The sequence below is a fragment of the Bos taurus genome, chromosome 18, assembly GCF_002263795.3.
Source record: "Bos taurus isolate L1 Dominette 01449 registration number 42190680 breed Hereford chromosome 18, ARS-UCD2.0, whole genome shotgun sequence".
Lineage (NCBI taxonomy): Eukaryota > Metazoa > Chordata > Mammalia > Artiodactyla > Bovidae > Bos > Bos taurus.
The window spans coordinates 47,714,032-47,733,369 of record NC_037345.1 but is presented as its reverse complement, the minus strand read 5'-3'; the positions used below and the strand labels follow the sequence as shown (position 1 = coordinate 47,733,369).

At 44.9% G+C, this 19,338-nt stretch overlaps 1 protein-coding gene across 1 annotated transcript; it reads left to right on the top strand.

Moving 5' to 3' along the window:
• The first annotated feature begins 894 nt into the window (after window positions 1-894).
• LOC107131422 (WD repeat-containing protein 87-like) lies at window positions 895-19,258 on the top strand. Its single transcript, XM_024979036.2, is given in 6 exon segments — window positions 895-1,268; window positions 6,515-6,682; window positions 7,639-10,514; window positions 11,998-12,260; window positions 12,942-16,812; window positions 16,814-19,258. Coding segments are annotated over 6 exon segments (9,567 nt in total). The 5' UTR covers window positions 895-1,160; the 3' UTR covers window positions 19,095-19,258.
• The last annotated feature ends 80 nt before the right edge of the window (window positions 19,259-19,338 follow it).

Sequence of the window (19,338 nt, the reverse complement as noted above, 5' to 3'; positions counted from 1 at the left end):
TTAGTCTGGCATCTTGTTCAGTGTCTGCCTTCTGTGTTAGATAGTAAACTCCATGCAGGCAGATAAACATTCTTGTTCACTGCTTTGTCTCTAGCTCTCAGTACAGAGCCTGGCATAGAATGAACACTGAGTGAATCTATGTTGAACAGATGAGTGACTTTCACATACATGAAGGCTTCAGTTGTGATGAGGATAGACACAGTTGTGTCTACAAAGTTATGTGTTAAGAAATGAGCATGCCAACGATGAGAGTTACAGGAGGGCTGGAAAGCCGGGCTCTTGCGTTGTTTTACCTGTGCTACAACGGACTCAAGCTCACCTAACAGCTTGCTTTTGCTACATTTTTTCCTATTGTAGATTTCATAAAAACCCCTACTGCATTCCTATCTTTTTTTAGAAACCATATTTAGGTATAATTTGCATGCACTATAGTATATGCATTTAAGTGTATGTTTTGGTGAGTTTTGACAAATTTATATACCCATGTGACAACTACCAAAGTCATGATATAGAACATTTCCATCACTGCAAGATGTTCCCTTTTACCCCTGCCTAGGCAATCCCCCAAATTCTTAGCCCCAAGTAATCACTCATCTGCTCTCTGTCCCTATAGGTTCAATGATTCCTTTCTAGAATTTCATATAATAGATGGAATCAAATAGTACATGTTCTATAACGTTTTTGGGACTCATCCATGTTGCAAGCATCAGTAGTTCACTGACCCCTATTTTTTTTTTTTTTTGGCTTCACTGGGTCTTCACTGCTGCACTCAGGCTTTCTCTAGTTGAAGCAAGCAAGGGCTATTCTTCTTGCAGTGTGCAGGCTTTTCATCACAGCAGCTTGTCCTTGCGGAGCGTGGGCTCAATAGTTATGGCGCATGGGCTTTGTTGCTCCTCGGCATGTGAAATCTTCTTGGAGCACGGATGGAATCTGTGTCCCCTGCATTGGCAGGCAGATTCTTATCCACTGTACCACCAGGGAAGTCCTGGCCCCCATCTTTCTCAAATAAGAGCTTTCTCTCCTGTTTCTAAAGGACTAATTTGCTTCTGCCCTTCTCTAAGTTTCCCTGTTGCTCTTCCCTCTCTGTTTCCTTATTTTCCAGTCTCACATCAGACATTGTAATTCAGTCACTTTTGTTTCCACAGATTCTATAATCCAAGATGTCTTTTAAGTGCTGGGATATCACGAGAACATCAACATCACCCAGACTTATTCCTGAGTGGAAGGACTTGAAACCCCTCTTAAAGAGCATCCTGAAGGATAAACAGGTGACATGTATGAGGTGCATGGTGGGCTTGGACTAATTCTCTATCCCTGCCAGGGCAGCCTGTGGCAGGAGCAACACGTGAGCCACTTTGGAAGGGCCCTCTCACAGCCCTAAACAACTCCCAAGTCTAGATTAATATGATAACATTAGTTATAATTAGAACATGTGCTGCAAAAACTAAATGAAAACCAGAAAATGGCCTTAAATGGATTAAACAAGCAGGAGGCATCTTTGTCTTACATGGTGTCAAAGACTCATGTTCCTTTTTACTCCTTTTTTTACCTCTTTAGTGTTCAGCTTACTATCATAAAGGTACAAGATAGTTGCCACACTTCCAGCTTTAAATTAAAAGTAGGCAGAAGAGAGAAGGTCAGAGAGCACAGGGTTGTGCCAGCCTTGACCCACCGTGCTGCCACTCTGTGGTCACTGTTGTTCAGTTGCTCAGTCATGTCCGACTCTTTGTGACCCCGTGGACTGTGTAGCAGACCAGGCTTCCCTGTCCTTCACTGTCTTCTGGGGTTTGCTCAAACTCACGTCCATTGAGCCAGTGACACTATCTTACCATCTCATCCTCTGTCGCCCATTTCTCCTTTTGCCTCAATCTTTCCCAGCATCAGGGTCTTTTCCAATGAGTCAGCTCTTCACACCAGGTGGCTGAAGTATTCAGCTGAAGTATATCAGTGTCAGTACCACTCTCCAGAATTTCTGAGTACATGATCACCTTAATCAAGTTCCAAGTTTTATTGGGATGGAAGGAGGAGGAAGAGCAAGGAATGGGGATTGACACAGAGTAGGTAACAGTAGTGCCAGGTACAGATATACTGCTTGGGCTTAAGATATCCTTTTCTTTTAGAGTTCTTCTGTAGCTGAGCATTGACAGTGCTGAATGAGTGAGTAAATTATTTGTACACGAAGTCTGGAAAGGAGGAGAGGAATGGTGATTAAGGCAAAAAGGGTGTGTAAATGAGATTTCTGGTTCAATGAAGAGGGAAGATCATGATCAGACACCATGATCCTCTCAACTCTGTGGCTGTCCCTGAATCATGCTTGAAGTTCTCCAGCTCTCTGTATTCTCTCAGAACATACAACAATCTGACAATGAAAATTTTAGGGAGGACAGAGATTCTGAGTTGTGGATAATGGCTTCAGCACAGTTTCAAAGCCTCTGTGGATGTAGGCAGCAGGCGTGATGGGAATTTTGAGTAAAGAAGTATTAATACTTGGAGTACAAAATGAAGCAGGGCAAAGGCTAACAGAGTTCTCCAAGAGAATGCACTGGTCATAGCAAACACCCTCTTCCAACAACACAAGAGTTGAATCTACCCATGGACTTCACCAGACGGTCAACACCAAAATCAGATTGATTATATTCTTTGCAGCCGAAGATGAAGAAGCTGTATACAGTCAGCAAAAACAAGACTGGGAGCAGACTATGGCTCAGATCATGAACTCCTCATTGCAAAATTCAGACTTAAATTGAAGAAAGTAGGGAAAACCATTAGATCATTCAGGTATGACCTAAATCAAATCCCTTACAATTATACAGTGGAAGTGATGAATAGATTCAAGGGATTAGATCGATAGATAGAGTGCCTGAAGAACTATGGACAGAGGTTTGTGACACTGTACCATCTCCAAGAAAAAGAAATGCAAAAAGGCAAAACGGTTGTCTGAGGAGGCCTTAAAAATAGCTGAGAAAAGAAGAGAAGCTAAAGGCAAAAAGAAAAGGAAAGATATACCCATCTGAATGCAGAGTTCCAAAGACTAGCAAGGAGAGGTAAGAAAGCCTTCTTAGTGATCAATGCAAAGAAATAGAGGAAAACAATTGAATGGGAAAGACTAGAAATCTCTTCAAGAAAATTAGAGATACCAAGGGAATATTTCATGCAAATTTGGGCACAATAAAGGACAGAAACAGTATGGACCTAACAGAAGCAGAAGATATTAAGAAGAGGTGGCAAGAATACATAGAAGAACTATGCAAAAAAAAAAAAAAAAAAAAAGATCTTAATGACCCAGATAACCATGATAATCACTCATCTAGAGCCAGACATCCTGGAATGCGAAGTCAAGTGAGCCTTAGGAAGCATCATTATGAACAAAGCTAGTGGAGATGATGGAATTCCGGCTGAGCTATTTCAAATCCTAAACGATGATGCTGTTAAAGTGCTGCACTCAGTATGGCAGCAAATTTGGAAAACTCAGCAGTGGCCACAGGACTGGAAAAGGTCAGTTTTCATTCCAAACTACTGCACAATTGCACTCATTTCACACGCTAGCAAAGTAATGCTCAAAATTCTCTAAGCCAGGCTTCAACGGTACATGAACTGAAAACTTCCAGATGTTCAAGCTGGATTTAGAAAAGGCAGAGGAACCAGAGATCAAATTGCCAACATCAGCTGGATTATAGAAAAAGCAAGAGAGTTCCAGAAAAATATCTACTTCTGCTTTATTGACTATGCCAAAGCCTTTGACTGTGTGGATCACAACAAACTGTAGGAAATTCTTCAAGAGATGGGAATACCAGACCGCCTTCCCTACCTCCTGAGAAATCTGTATGCAGTCAAGAAGCAACAGTTAGAACTGGACATGGAACAGCAGACTGGTTCTAAATTGGGAAAGGAGTATGTCAAGGCTATATATTGTCACCCTGCTTATTTAACTTATATGCAGAGTACATCATGAGAAATGTTGGGTTGGATGAAGCACCAGCTGGAATCAAGATTGCCAGGAGAAATATTAATAACCTCAGATATGCAGATGACACCACCCTTATGGCAGAAAGTGAAGAGGCACTAAAGAACATCTTGAAGAAAGTGAAAGAGGAAAGTGAAAAAGCTGGCTTAAAACTCAACATTCAAAAAACTAAGATCACGGCATCTGGTCCCATCACTTCATGGGGAATAGATGGGGAAACAGTGGAAACAGTGAAAACAGTGAGAGACTTTCTTTTCCTGGGCTCCAAAATCACTGCAAATGGTGACTGCAGTCATGAAATTAAAAGATGCTTGCTCCTTGAAAGAAAAGCTGTGACCAACCTAGACAGCATATTAAAAAGCAGAGACATTACTTTGCCGAGAAAAGTCCATTTAGTCAAAGCTATGGTTTTTCCAGTAGTCATGTATGGATGTGAGAATTGGACCATAAAGAAAGCTGAGTGCCAAAGAATTGATGCTTTTGAACTGCGGTGTTGGAGAAGACTCTTGAGAGTCCCTTGGACAAGCAAGGAGATCCAACCAGTCAATCCTAAAGGAAATCAGTCCTGAATATTCATTGGAAGGACTGATGCTGAAGCTGAAACTCCAATACTTTGGCCACCTGATGTGAAGATCTAACTTATTGGAAAAGACCCTGATGCTGGGAAAGACGGAGAAGGCAATGGCACCCCACTCCAGTACTCTTGCCTGGGAAATACCCCAGACAGAGGAGCCTGGTGGGCTACAGTCTATGAGGTCGCAAAGAGTCGGACACGACTGAGCAAATTCACTTTGACTTTTCACTTTCATGCACTGGAGAAGGAAATGGCAACCCCCTCCAGTATTCTTGCCTGGAGAATCACAGGGACGGGGGAGCCTGGTGGGCTGCTGTCTATGCGGTCGCACAGAGTCGGACACGACTGATGTGACTTAGCAGCAGCAGCTGGAAAAGATTGAAGGCAGGGGGAGAAGGGGATGACAGAGGTTGAGATGGTTGGATGGCATCACCGACTCAATGGACATGTGTTTGAGCAAGCTCCAGGAGTTGGTGATGGACAGGGAGGCCTGGCAGTCCATGGGGTCGCAGAGTTGGACATGACTGAGTGACTGAGCTGAACTGAACTGAAGTATTTCACTTGCCAGCCTAGGTGGTCATAGTACACATTCTATTGCAGAGAGAATTGGAGAGTTAAATTCGTGGACGATTGTTCAAGAGGCAGGTATAGCATGAGTGTCTGCTGAGAAGAGGGACTTCCAAAATAAACTTATTGAGCCTCAACTTGGTTAGTCAGAATGAGGAGTTCATATATCTTGTTTTAAGGATATCCTTATATAAATAAGGATATACATCCTAGGAATACGCTACAGTCACGAGAAGGTAGTGTGGATTGTACTGTGTAACATGTTGAAAAGAAACAAACTTCTCTTGAGAGATGCACGTGAGTGAAGTGCGTGTGCACGTGTGCACATACACACACTCCACTGGGTCAGAATTCAGGATATTGGAGCTGAAGCACAGCTAACTCTGTGTTGTCGACCGCATGTTTTCCATGGGTGCCCATGAGAACAGTGAAGGAGGTGCATGCCACAGGTCTAGCTGTCACACATGGTGGGCATTCCACGTGTGTGAAGCGTGAGTTTCCCAGAGGCTACAACATCATGTCTGTGATTGTGACAGGAGTGGTCCTTTGGGTGCAGGCAGGAACTTTAAAGTTTTGGTCCAACTGTGACAGGGAGCGATATTTGCCAAGGTTGAGTTCCTTTGTCATTCTCATATAGGATTGTATTTCTTTTGAAGATTTTGTTTTGTATAGTCATTTGTTAGAAGGCTCAGTAATAAAGAATCTGCCTGTCAATGCAGGAGACACAGAAGATCCCTGGGTCAGGAAGATCCCCTGGAGGAGGAAATGACACCTCACTTCAGGATTCTTGCCAGGAAAATCCCATGGACAGAGGAGCTGGGCGGGCTACAGTCCATGGGGTTGCAATGAGTAGGACACAGCTGAGCGACTGAGCATTCATACATACAGATAGCCATGTGTAGCTGTTTGCTTAGCACCTGTTCCACTGGACTCTTATCTTTTAAGAGCTTAGCTCATAACTCTTTTGCTCAGCATCATATCCCCAGTGTCTGTCACAAACATACCACCAGCCTTTCTCAAAGGTGGTACCTCATCTGATCCACAGGGACACAAACAATGATTTGAGGGGCTATTTTCTCAGTTCTCTTAAGGATGGTATATAACTAGTAACATTCCTGATGCACAGGGAAGAATTAATACCCATTATATAGAATAGATATGTAGGGGTGTTGGGGCTTACTTCTCTCACAGAACTTTGGTGAGAAAGGCTGGCAGATACTGCGATGAATTAGGATGCCTTCTGAGGGTGAGGGAGGAGAGGATAGCTCTCCCAATTGTGCTTTCTAGAAGTAGGGTGAATAAATGTTGGTTAGCGAAAGAACAGACTTCCACTAATCCCTCAATATTCATTAAATGAATGAGTATGTGGGGATTCAACCCTCTTAGCTCAGGTCACTCCTCTCTCTCAGGTTGGTGAAAAAACAGAGGGTGCTGTGAATATGCTGAGTGACTGGGCTGAGATTCTATGCCAAGAGTCTCACCATCCTGAAAGCAAACCTTTCATCTGCTTCTACTCCACTGATGACAACTATTTTGTCTCCTTAAACTGGGTGGAACTGTATTCAAAACAAATGCAGGTAAAGTGACCTCATCCTTTTCCCCCTCATTCTTTTTTTTTTTTAAATTGTATTTATTTACTTGGTTGCACTGGGTCTTTGTTGCCGGGCTCAGCCTCTCTCCAGTTGTAATGAATGGGGGCTACTCTCTAGTTGCAGTGAGTGGCTTTCTCACTGAAGTGGCTTCTTTTGTCACGGAGCATGCACTCTAGGGCACGCATGTTTCAGCAGTCACGCTGCATAGGCCTACTAGTTGTGGCTTGTGGGCTCTATAGCACAGACTCAATATTTGTGGCACACAGGCTTAGCTGCCCCCCGGCATGTGAATATTCCCAGGCCATGGAATGAACCCGTGTCCCCTACATTGGCAGGCAAATTCTTAATCTCTGGACCACCAGGGAAGTCCCCTACCTTGTGCTTAATCCATTTTATATGCATAATACTTAAACTGCCCTCATCTTAGGATGCTGAGGGTGATTCTAAGCTAGCCCACTGTAATACCCATCTCCATATCCGAATCAGACCTGGATGCAGTGATCCTTCTTCCCCTCTAGTCATCAGGTTGACAGAATTCACATTCTCCATAAAGTAGGCTAAAGGCCAAGGAAAGAGCCTTAAACATAGTGCTTCTATCACACACCTGACTCCTAGCATCAGGAAACTCCCAAAGTCAAGCTATTCAGTCTTTTCTTAGACCCACAAGAGGGAAAAGGGATCTAAACATTCAACTTTTTTCTACCCCTCACTTAAAATTTTTTATTTATTCAGCTGTGCCAGGTCTTAGTTGCAGCATGTGGGATCTTTGATCTTTGCTGTGGCATGTGGCATCTGGCTCCCTGACCAGGGATTGAATTTGGGCCCCCTGCATTGGGAGCACAAAGCCTTAGCCACTGGCCCACCAGGGAGGTCCATCTACCCCTCACATTGGGGAGGAGGCTTCCTCCACGGTGAGGCTTTCATCTCTCATCCTCTTCTAGGCAGTACTCTGGATACAGAAGAAAGCTGCAGAAATGGAAGGAGTGATAAAAAAGATGAAGTTCCATGTGATGGCTCAAGTGCCACCCATCCAAGCAATGGTCCACATAGCTCCCTATCACATGTTAATCGCTTACTGTGATGACATGTGCCTGTGGCTCTTTGGGGATCACCATCAAGGGTTCATATCTCTGGGTATGGTCCCCTGTCGTTTCCCCATCAGCTGCCTCAGCTATGACTCAGAAACTGAGATGCTTCTCTCTGGCACCCTGGGCGCTGTGGTCACCTGGTTTATCTTGCCAAACGGCAGGGGCCTGCAAGTGGCCCAAACTGTGCCTGTGCCTGGTGGTGAGCTTGTTCAGGGCTTTTCCCTGAATGGCCCCCCGGGCTCCCTGCTGGCTCATTGTGAGAATAAGGTGAGAGTCTTCACCCACCGAGGTCAGGGCCAGCTAGAAGAGGTGAAGAAGTTCACTCCCATCAACAGTGGCTCCACCATCACCTGCTCCTTCACTTGTTTATCTCAGGGCTACTTCTATGTTGGAAACAAGGATGGAGAAATCCATGCGTGGGGTCTAGACAGAGGTAACTTCCTCCACAGCTTCCAGGCTCATTCCTCATCAGTGATATGTATCCAAAGCCGGTCAGAGACCTATACCTTACTAACAGCAGGTGGTGAAGGTGTCGTGAAGGAATGGAACCTTGCCTTTGGGAACTTGCTGCGGCAGTTGGATATTGACAAGAACATGCAGAGACTGCAGTTCATTGATAATAGCACCTTTTTCTGCCAGACTAACCACACTTTCTCACTGTATCACCTGCCCTACTTTTATAGCCTCTTCAATGTCTGTGGTTCTGCTCCCCAAGAGGTGCGGCGGGTCTGCTGTGGCCATAATTGGACTCGGATCCTATGTGCCACTAAGGATGGTCTATTGCGCTTCTTGTCTCCAGTAACAGGAGATCTCCTGGTTATCACCTGGCCTCTACTTATCATGGATAAGGCTGTGGCTTGGGCCTATGACTCACACAGAGAGGAGCTCTTTGTGGCAACAGATGGTTCAGAGGTGCTGGTGTTTGATGCAACACGCTCTCCTTGCACAGCCAAGTATCTTATGTGTCCTTCAGTAAACCTTGGGGATAGAGTCAGATGCCTGGCCTATGGGCACCACCATTTGGGTAAGGGCCTTGTAGGACTGATGTTCAGTGGGCACGACAGCGGCACTGTGAGAATCCTCTCCCACTACAGTTGTGCCCGAGTAGCAAAGATTCTTCACTCTGGGGCAGTCCTGGCATTGTCTACCCTGGAGGGTCCCCAGGAGTACTCCTTGCTCTGTTCCTATGGCATGGATAATATTGTATACCTGACAGAAGCTGTGCTTCAGGGGAACAGGGTAGTCCTACAGCCTGTCAGCCAAATTCTCTGTGTTTGCCCCCTAAAGCACGTGATACTCTTGCCAGGTTCTGTGGGTGCCATCACTGAGAACCACCACTGGCATCTCTGGAGTTATCAGGACTTCCTGACATCTCCAGGATCAAAGCAGAGATCTGATTTTAAAGAGACAAAATGCCTGCACCAGTGTGCCATCACTTCATTTGATGTCTGCCTTTCCCTGAAACTTTTTGTCACCGGGGATGCTGGCGGCTCAGTCCGGATCTGGGACTTCCGTGGGAAACTCATAACCGAGTTGGACTCTGCATTATATTTTGGCCCACTCTGCTTTGCCAATGACCGGGGTGACTTGCTTCTGACTTTCAACCAGAGTCTTTACCTGGTATCCTGCTTAAAACTACTCCCTCCAGCCCAGCTGATTCACCTAAGTCTCCTGAACAATGCAGATGACATACAAGAAGCCCCTAAACCCTTCCTGCCTAGCTTCTTCTTTTCATTCGAAAAAGTATTTGTACCCAAATTTGTCTACTTTGGTCAAGGGCCGCAGGAATTACAGGGGCTAGAGGCCCTTGTTAACAAGAGGATGATTGCCTTTGACCATACTGTGCCCCATGTTGTGGAGGAAGAGAGGCCTAAGTCCTCTGTGATGCAGGAGGGACCCACATTGCATTTTCTGGAAGATAAGTGTATTGATTTTCCTATTCTTACTCCCAAACGTGATCGTCCCCCATTCGTGGTTCCTCCACAGTTGCGACTGGCTGGCTGGGATGGGTTGAATCCTTACCAGATATTATGGCGTTTCTTTGGTCAAGGGCGGCCTTGGCCCTTTCCTCCAGATGGCTACATCCCCAACTCAGTGATCCGTGCCCGTCTTTGGCCTGAGGGTACCCCCGTCTTCTTGCACTGTGATCTCCGCGTATCCTATCAAGGTAAGGACTGGGACATGACTGGACTCAGCAGAAGTCAGGCACTGTCACCTGTGACTTCAATAAGACAAAAAATCTCAAAGAGGAAACCAGACCAAAAACCCATGCCGGGCAAACAAACCTTCTTTGATATTCTCGTAAACTTGGCTAGTCAAAATTGGATGGGAAGAAAACTGGATGAAGGACTTATCAATACTATAATTGAGACCATCCTCAACCTCACAGTTTACTGTTCTATAGAGCAATACAAGACATACATAAGTATCCTGGCACAGATTTTTGCCTCCCATCAAGTATCTCCAAGGTGGCATTCTGAGACTGCTTGTCGCCTCATGGAAGACACAAGTCATTCCAATCCAGAGGTCCGGGAGACAGCCTGGGAGGGATTGGAGAAGCTAGGCTTCATGAGCCGTCTCTTTGCGATTCCGCTGGCTGTGGGATTGATGGACAGTGATAAAAATGTGCGGGCTAAGGCCTTATACCTTATGGTAAGAGTCACAGGCATCCAAACTAAGAACATGCTGATAGCTCTGCTGAAGAGACGAGACACGCTCCAGGAAATGCAGTGAGTCAGTAACCATATTCCCTTCTGTTCCTTTCGGCTCCTAATCTTCAAAATCTGACTGCTTCTTTTCCTTTTCCCACAACCTTTTCTGTTCTTTTCCTCTGCCTGTGTTCTTTGTTTCTATTTGCTCCCCCTCCCCCGCCCCCCCCACACACACCCTGTCTATCCCTTGACTTAAAAAAAAAAAAAGCACAACATGAGAGTCATGAGTTAAGTTTTATTTGGGCAAAATGAGGATCATAGCTCAGGCTATGACAGCATTTCAGATATTTCTGAGAAAACGCTCCAAAGAAATGGGTGGGGGCGGGCAGGGGGAGGTCAATATATATGTGATTTTGGTGAAGGGGGAGTTCATACAACCAAGCACATATTTTTGCAGAAGGTTGCTGCTAGTCACGAGGAGCAGATGTCACCATGAAGGAATCTGGTGCTTTTCTAGATATGAGGAGATGTAAGAATTGGGCTCATACATTAAGAAGAATGAAATAATGCCATCTGCAGCAATATGGATGGACCTAGAGAGTGTCATACTGAATCAGACAGTAAATCAGACAGTAAATCAGACAGAGAGAGAGAAATAGCATATGACATCCCTTATATGTGGGATCTAAAAAGAAATTATACAAATGATCTTACTTACAAAACAGAAACTTACAAAACATTTTCACCAACTTAGAAAATGAACTTACGGTTGCAAGGTGGAAACAATAGTTAGGGAGTTTGGGATGGTCATGTACACACTGCTGTATTTAAAATGGATAACAAGGACCTATTGTATAGCACATGGAACTCTGCTCAATGTTATGTGGCAGCCTGAATGGGAGGGGGTTTGGGGAAGAATGGATACTTGTATATGTATGACTGAGGCCCTTTGCTGTTCACCTGAAACTATCACAACATTGTTAATTGGCTATATCCCAATAAAAAATTAAAAGTTCAAAAAAGAAAAAAGAAGGAATTGGGCACATAAAATCAGTGTCTGAAAATATCTAACTATCTAAAGATCTGTTCTGCCAGTTTCTCCAAAGAAGACTGCCTTATTCCTGATCTCCACCTCCTGAACACAGTTCAGGGTGTGTTAAAGGTCAACAACCACAGTTGCACGTGACTTAATCCTTGTAGAGGCAGATGGCAAATGTCCTTGGCAAGTGGCAATTTGTAGCTGACACCCTCTTTTTCTGTCCATTGAGTAGCCTGCTCTTCCATCATTTCCTCACTTCCTTAAGATTCTTCGAGACTCAAGTCCCAAGATCTCCCAACTAAAGAAGCATCTTGGGTCACTCTGACTACTCTATTCCTTGCTTCTCTTTATCCATCTTTTACCTTGAACTACTCTGTCCTAGACAGTTACTTTAGCCCTGCCTCTTCCACTATCCTTAAGCCACTACCTCCTTTTCCTTTTCTTCCTTCTTCTCCTCCTTTTCCTCTAATTTTGTTTTATTGATGGCTCAGTATAATTCTTGTTTTACCTTGACTTTTGTAGGGAAGACTTTATTGGAGAAATCTCTCTGGACCAGCTTATGGGAATTCAAGCTAGTGGTATCCAGTACCTGCTTACTCAGGTGGAGCAGCAGTTAAATGAGAACCTGACCTTGTCACACAGAGAGAAGAAACCTCCTTTGGTTTTAGTTATATCAAGGGATCATGAACCTGATGAACAAACACTCAAAATTTGGTCAGAACCTGCAAAGATTGCCAAACCAGATCAAAGAATGACACGTGTTACAGCAAAGAGCAAGAATCTCAGTATGTATGGGGTAATATATTTGGTATATTTGGGGCCCGCTTTTGGGCACCAAAAGGCAGGGTCAATAAGCCCAAGTTATATAAAAAGATACCAGTGGTGACAGACTTAAGTAAGGACTCTTTCACAGAAAGTAAGCTTTCTGGGAAAGATCTACCCCATAACAAATTTGTTTTTATTGTTTAGTCACTAAGTTGTGTGTGACTCTTGTGCGACCCCATGGGCTATAGCCTGCCAGGCTCTTCTGTCCATGGGATTTCCCAGGCAAGAATACTGGAGTGGGTTGCCATTTACATCTCCAGGAGATCTTCCCACAACAAATATCAAGGTCTCATTTCTTTGTGCTGTGCTGTCCTAACTCACTTCAGTCCTGTCCAACTCTTTGGGACCCTATAGACTGTAGCTTGCCAGGCTCCTCTGTCCATGGGATTTCCCAGGCAACAATACTGGAGTGAGCTGCCATTTCCTTCTCTGGGGGATCTTCCCACAACAAATACCAAGGTCTTGTTTCTTTAGGGATATGGAAATTGGGATAAAAGAGCAGACACTTCTGGGCCATAAAGCTTTTGTCGTCTGTACTTTTTGTTACCTTTTACAGCAGTTCATTGAACTAGGTGTGTCAGAGGATCTCACTCAGGACCTCTGTGTTTTTCTCAATTACTTTTATCCCAATATCTCTGCAGTTAAAAAGGACATGAAAGTTTCCAGGAAGCAGAGAGAGAGAGAATTGAGCCCTGTGTTGGTGACTTTAGAGCATGAAGATGAACAGAGAGAAGCCGAGGAATCAGATCAAATCGACATTCAGGATGTTGCCTCAGAGCCAGACCTGTCGCTAAGTACTTTCAGCCCAGTCACACCCAAAGAGGATACTGAATCAAAGGAGGTTGTGTTGGAGGCCACAAAAGTCACAGAACCCACAAAAGCCTTGGAGATCAAAAAAGCAGTGAAGGCCAGAGAGGCAGTGGAGGCCATGGGAGTTACGAAGGCCATAGATCAACAGGACATGAGAGATTATGGAAAAGTGATCCCTAAGGCAGAGAGACAAGAAAACCTGAAAAGGCTTTGGGAAAGAGCAATGGAAAAAACCCATCACAAAGTAAGTGTGAAGTTGAAAGAGAAGAGAAAATTGAAGGAAATTCCAGAAACAATTGCAGAGGAGCCCAAGAAAGAGGTTTTACAGGTTGCTGAGCCAGAAGAAGATGCAACGAAGGTATTTAGAAAAGCTGGTCATGGTTTGTCTGGGATGCCTGGCCGCATGACCAAATCAGAAACCAGATCTTGGCGGGAAGACATTTGCAATCTTGTGACCTCAAGGATAGCAAGTTCCAATCCAGGAATGTTAAGGGATCTGAGTCAAGAGTTGGTGAACTGGGCTCAGGCAATACTTGCTCCCCAAGAGCCCAGCTGGGATCTCTTCCAGGAGATTTGTCCTCTTTTAAAGGACTCTTCAGAACTGGATGACATAGAGATGGAAGAAACACCTGTTGTAACAGAAGTGGTTACAGAGGTTGTCAAGGAAGAAAAGACAGTAGGACCTGGAGAACAAGAAGAACAAAGAGCTAAAAAAATGTTAAAGAAAGGCAAGGTGTCTTCTAAAGTCAAGAAAAAGAAAGTTGCTTACTTCGATGATGACCAAGTATCAGACAAAATGAGATTCCAAAAAGTAAAGACACTAGCTATGCAAAAAGGGAAAATAATTGGGGAAGCAAGACAACTGAGTAAGCAGGATTTGAAATTAATGCAGGGAAAAGAGAAACTGACCAAGGACAAGAAATCGATCCTTCAAAAAGAAAAAAGAGCTGAGGAGGAAGAAATATCACCCATCTCACAAAAGAAGTTAACCAAGGCAGAGCAGAAGTTAGTCCAAGGAGAAAAGAAGGGAACTGGGAAAGAAGAGGAACTACTAGGAAAAGGAAAGAGGGTGAACTGGGAAAGGGGAAAGGTCACCCCGAGACAAAGGACATGGTACTGGGAGAAGGTTACGGTGGACCACAAAGAAGGTAGGCAGGCCCAGGAAGAGGAGCTGATGGAGGAAGAGGAGGAGCTGATGGAGGAAGAGGAGGAGCTGATGGAGGAAGAGGAAGAGCTGATGGAGGAAGAGGAAGTGCTGAGCAAGGAAGAGGAGGAGTTGAGTGAGGAAGATGAAGAGCTGAGAAAGGAATTGGAGGTGCTGGGTGAGGAACTGGAGAAGATGATTGCGGCACTGGGGGAGCTCAATGAGGAACTGGAGGAGCTGGGTGAGGAAGAGGAGGTGTTGGCCCAGGAGAAGGAGGAAATAATCCAGAACCTAGAGAAACAAATTGAAAAAATGATGAAAAACTATCGCAAAATAAAGAAACAAATGGGGGAAATGGAGAAACATGATGAGGAAGAGGCCTGGGAAAGGGAAAAATTGGCCCAGGAAGAGGAACATTTGTCTAAAGAAGAGGAAAGACTGTCTGGGAAAGAGGGAAAACGGACATTAAAAAGACACAGCTTGGTAAAGCAAGAGATGAAATTGATCCGAGAAAAAAAGAAATCATTCATGAGAGAGAAGAAAGAGGCCCATAAAAAGAAACAAATCCAAGAAAAGGAAAAGCAAATTGAGAAACCGGAGAAAGTAGACCAGAAGGAGAGGCAGGCTAAGGAAAAGGAGGAAGATGCCAAGGACAAACAATTAGCCAGGGAAAGACAGAAACTAAGCCAAAAAGAGGAGGAAATGTTTGGAGAAAAGGAGAAACTGTCACAACAAGAAGTTAAACAGATCCAGAAAAGGGCAAGCAAAGCTTGGAAAAAGGAGGGAGGGGCCCAGAAAGTGCAGAAAATAACCAAGAAAAAGAGACGACAGATCTCAGGGAAAAAAGTGGACCTAGGAGAGAAGGGAGAGGCCAGGGAAATGGAGAAACTGTCACTGAAAGAAGAGAGACAGGCCCAGGAAGGAAAGAGACAGGATCAGAAAAAGGAAAAACTGACTCCAAAAGCAGCTGAGGAAAAAACCCAACTAGTCAGAGGAAAAATGAAACTGGTCTCAAAAGAGAAAAGTAGAGAGAAAATTGAGAAAGTGTCCCCAAAAGAAGAGAAATGGGTCATGGAAAAAGAGAAGAAAATCAGCAAGGAAAAAAAACAATGGGCCCTCAAAAGAAAATTAGCCCTACCAGAGGAGAAACAGGCCCAGGATGAGAGAATATGGGGTCAGAAAGAGAGTGAGCGAAGAAAACAATGGGCCTGGAGAAAAGAGAAACTGTCCGGAGAAGAGAAGAAACAAGCCGATGAAATGGAGAAAAAGTCCCAGCAAAGACAGGCAAGGGCTTTAGAGAAAACACTGACTCAGGAAGACAGTTTCATGGGCAAGGAAGAGAAGCATATTGCCGAGGAAGAAAGGACAATAGCCAGGGAAGGAATTGGTGTAACTAAGAGAAAGAAAAAAGCAACTCAAGAAGAGAAAGAAACTATTGAAGAAGAGGGGAAACTGGCCTATGACGTTAGGGCCAAGGAGATGGGTGTTGCTAAGGAAGAAAAGAAAAGAATTCAAGAGGAGAGTATACAGGAAATGAGGAAACTGGATATGGGGGTGGGGATTAGTTCTGAAGGAAGAGAGACTAGTTCCAGAGAAAAAGATATAAGGAAGAAAGAGAGTCACCTGATGCAGATCCTGGCTAAAATAATTAGAGAAATGAATAGAGTGCCATGGCAAGAAATAGGAATACCTGAGGAAGATCAACTGTTTTCTATGGAAATGAGTGAAACTGATGGCCAGAGGTGGGAATTTTCTAAAGAACCAGAGGAAATAACCAGAGAAGAGAAGCAGCTGGTTCAGAAAGAGAGAAAACTAGAAGATGACAGACTAGCTACTGAAGAGAGAATACTGACCAATGAAGAGAGCTTGGAGGAAGACCAAAGGTTATTAGAGAAGGTCCAGGAAAATATACTATTAGATAAAACCCAGGTAGACAGTATGTTAAAGGAGGCCCAGCAGCAAAATCTGTTAGGAAAAAAGCAGCTGAAGAAGCTTCTAAAGATAATCAAGGAGAAGAAACCAGAAAAGACCCAGGTAAAGTGGTTATTAGAGAATATTAGAGACATACTATTCGAAGGCTTATCAGAGAGTTTGATTGAGAAGGAAGTGGAAGCTCCAGCTAAGAAGAGGATAGATGAGGAGAGGCTCATTGAAGGAGAGGAGAAGGAGGAAGAGGAGGAGATTCTGCCCAAGAAAGAGAAAGGGAAATACCTGATAAAGAAGAAGGAAAAGAAAGTAAGCCTGAGTGAAGAGGAATTGGAGGAGAGCTTGGCTGGGAAGCATAGGAAAAAGAGTTTAACTCAAATAAGGAAAAAGGAAAAGAAACTGACTCAGGAGAAAGAGAAGCTGGATAAGAAGGTAAAAGAGGGCCCACATGAGGAAGAGATGGAGCCCTTCAGCAAGGAGGAAGGTGGGGCCCCACACATGGAGGAGGAGGAGGAGGACTTCAGTGAGGAGGAGGAGAGCCGAAGTGAGGAGGAGAGTCTGAGTGAAGAGGAAGAGAGCCTGAGTGAGGAGGAGAGTCTGGGTGAGGAGGAAGAAAGCCTGAGTGAGGAGGAGTCTGAGTGAGGAGGAAGAGAGCCTGCGTGAGGAGGAGAGTCTGAGTGAGAAGGAAGAGGAGGGCCTGAGTGAAGAAGAGGAGAGCCTGAGTGAGGAGGAAGAGGGCCTGAGTGAGAAGGAGAAGAGTCTGAGTGAAAAAGAGAAGCATCTGAGTAAGAAAGAGAAGGCTCTGCATGAGAAGGAGAAGAGTCTGAGTGAGAAAGAGGAGGAAGAAGAAAAAATGGAGAAGACAGAGAAAAAAGAGGAGGAAAAGAAGGCAAGACAGAAGGATGAGGAGAGTATGAGTAAAGAGAAGGAACAGCCAAGAAGACTTACAGAGGCAATGCTCCCAGTAAAGCAGAGAGTATGGAAAACAGAGCTCCCAAAGGAAGGAGTGAACTTATTGAAGCCAGCAACAGTAAGTGAGGTTCTTGCTGAGAAAAGGGAAGACACAGCTAAAGAAGAAATGGCTCCTAAAAAAGACAGATTGTTTTATGGACAGGTAAGTCCCACAGTTAGGGATAAGACTATGTGGCCAACAATTATGAAGAGCCCCCTCAAAACACCATCTCCTGTAGCCCTGGGAAAAGAAAAGGGAATGCCCCTCAAAGTGTTAGGGCATCATTTTGATGTGGAAGAACAGGAAAGTCAACTTCTTAAAGCACATCCCGTGACAATGTCATGGGGAAGACAAGAGGATGTGCTCTTGGACAAAGGCCGGGGCATGTTTTTACAAGTCATGGGAATGGAGACCCAGACCCCAAAAGGCCTCCACAAGCCAAAGTCCCCCTTACTTGAAATTATCAGAGAATCACAGAAACCTAAACGCAGGCCCAAAGATGGCACGTGGAAGTGGTTCTTAAAATCTCAGGATTCTCAAAAGGGCAAGACTGAGGGCCAGGCCCCTGCCCCTGCCCCAACCCCAACCACAGCCCTGTACCCATCCCTTACCTCTATGCCAGCTAAAACACTTGATTCCCCAGATGAGGACTGGATTAGTAATGTCTTAATAAGACTGAAAGCGGGAGAACAACTTTCAAGGGACAGTTTCCATAGACTGAGCCAACTCCTCAAGCATCTCACTTCAAAGGGATATTTGAAACAGACACATCTGTACAGTCTTAAAGCTGTGGCTAAACGCCTCCAGCAGAACCTACAGGCAGGTCACAGAGATATATCACGATGCTATAAAGATGCTTTGAGCCCAGTATACATAAAAGCGATCCCTCCAATCAGAAGGAAAGAAATGGAGAGCTGGGGCGAGCCATTCCCTATCCATGAGCCAGTGTTACTGTCAGCTACTAACAGGACTCAGACCACACAGGATCTCAGCTGGCATCCCTTAGCTGAGTCCTATAGGAAGGAGCAGGTACAGCAGTTATCCACTGCTGTCAAGAAGTTAAAGCACCTTTATCAAACCAGAAAGGATGTTCCTACAGCCTTCTATCCCTCTGTGGATAAAGAGTCCTTGGACATCCGAGCCTTGGGGAGAAGAAGTGAGCTCCCCACATTTCACAAGGCAAAGTCCCGGCCCATCCCTACACCAGCGTTACCATCAATGACCTACAGAGTTCCAGACCCAAAGGCTCTAGCTTGGCTTCTTTCAGGAGAGCCTTACAGGAGTGCACGGGCACAGCAGTTATCCCATGTTCTCCAAGGGATGGGAATGCAACACTTTCATCCTGCCACAAGAGATATTTTCACAGGTGCCCATGCTTCTGTGGGAAAACAAACTCTGGCACTGATGTTTCAGAACGATCTCAGGGCTCTGAAGGGTGAAGGGAGGGCCCTCAAGCTGCCCCCGCTGGAAAAGAAGGCACAGCCTGTCTCTAAAGACGAGGAAGAGCTCCCCCAATGGGAGACGTTTGTGGCCTTGTACCATGTTCTGCGGATGTTGCAGAAGCGATATGCGAGAGACAGTGCTGCGTGGATGGAACAGTTCAAACGTCTCATGGACTTGTACCAGCTCAAGTCCCCCCGAATCCAGAGGCTGCTACTGGAGTTGCTGCAGAGAAAGAGACTCCAACCACAACACACCATCTACGAAGACGCTGCAAGGATCAAGGAGTTGGTGCCTGGTGAACGGTTACTCTCTGACCTGTTGTGTGGTAGTTCTCGTACCCCTGCAGGTCCCCTTGAGTTCCGGAATGTTGTACCCTTGCCTGGGCAGAACAGAGTGCATACTATTCAACCCACGGGCATTGCCCAGTATGGATTCTTAGAACTTGCCTGGAAAAGGCTACCAAAAGTCAATCCTTACCGTAGGGACAGGCTGCCCAACATCCATACCCCCGCTCTCTGATTTGGTGGACTATTAAGACTCTGGGGTCTTACTGGAAAGTAAGACCCAGCCACAGGTTTTAAGCCTCCTTACCTGGTACCCACTTTAAAGTGAGGATAGACATGGACTCCTTTTCATTCAGCTCCAGAAACCTATTAATACATACTAAATAAAATGACATTTCTCATTTGTAACAAATTTGTTATTCAGTCACTAAGTTGTGTCCAACTCTTTGAGACCCCATGGACTGCAGCATTCCAGGCTT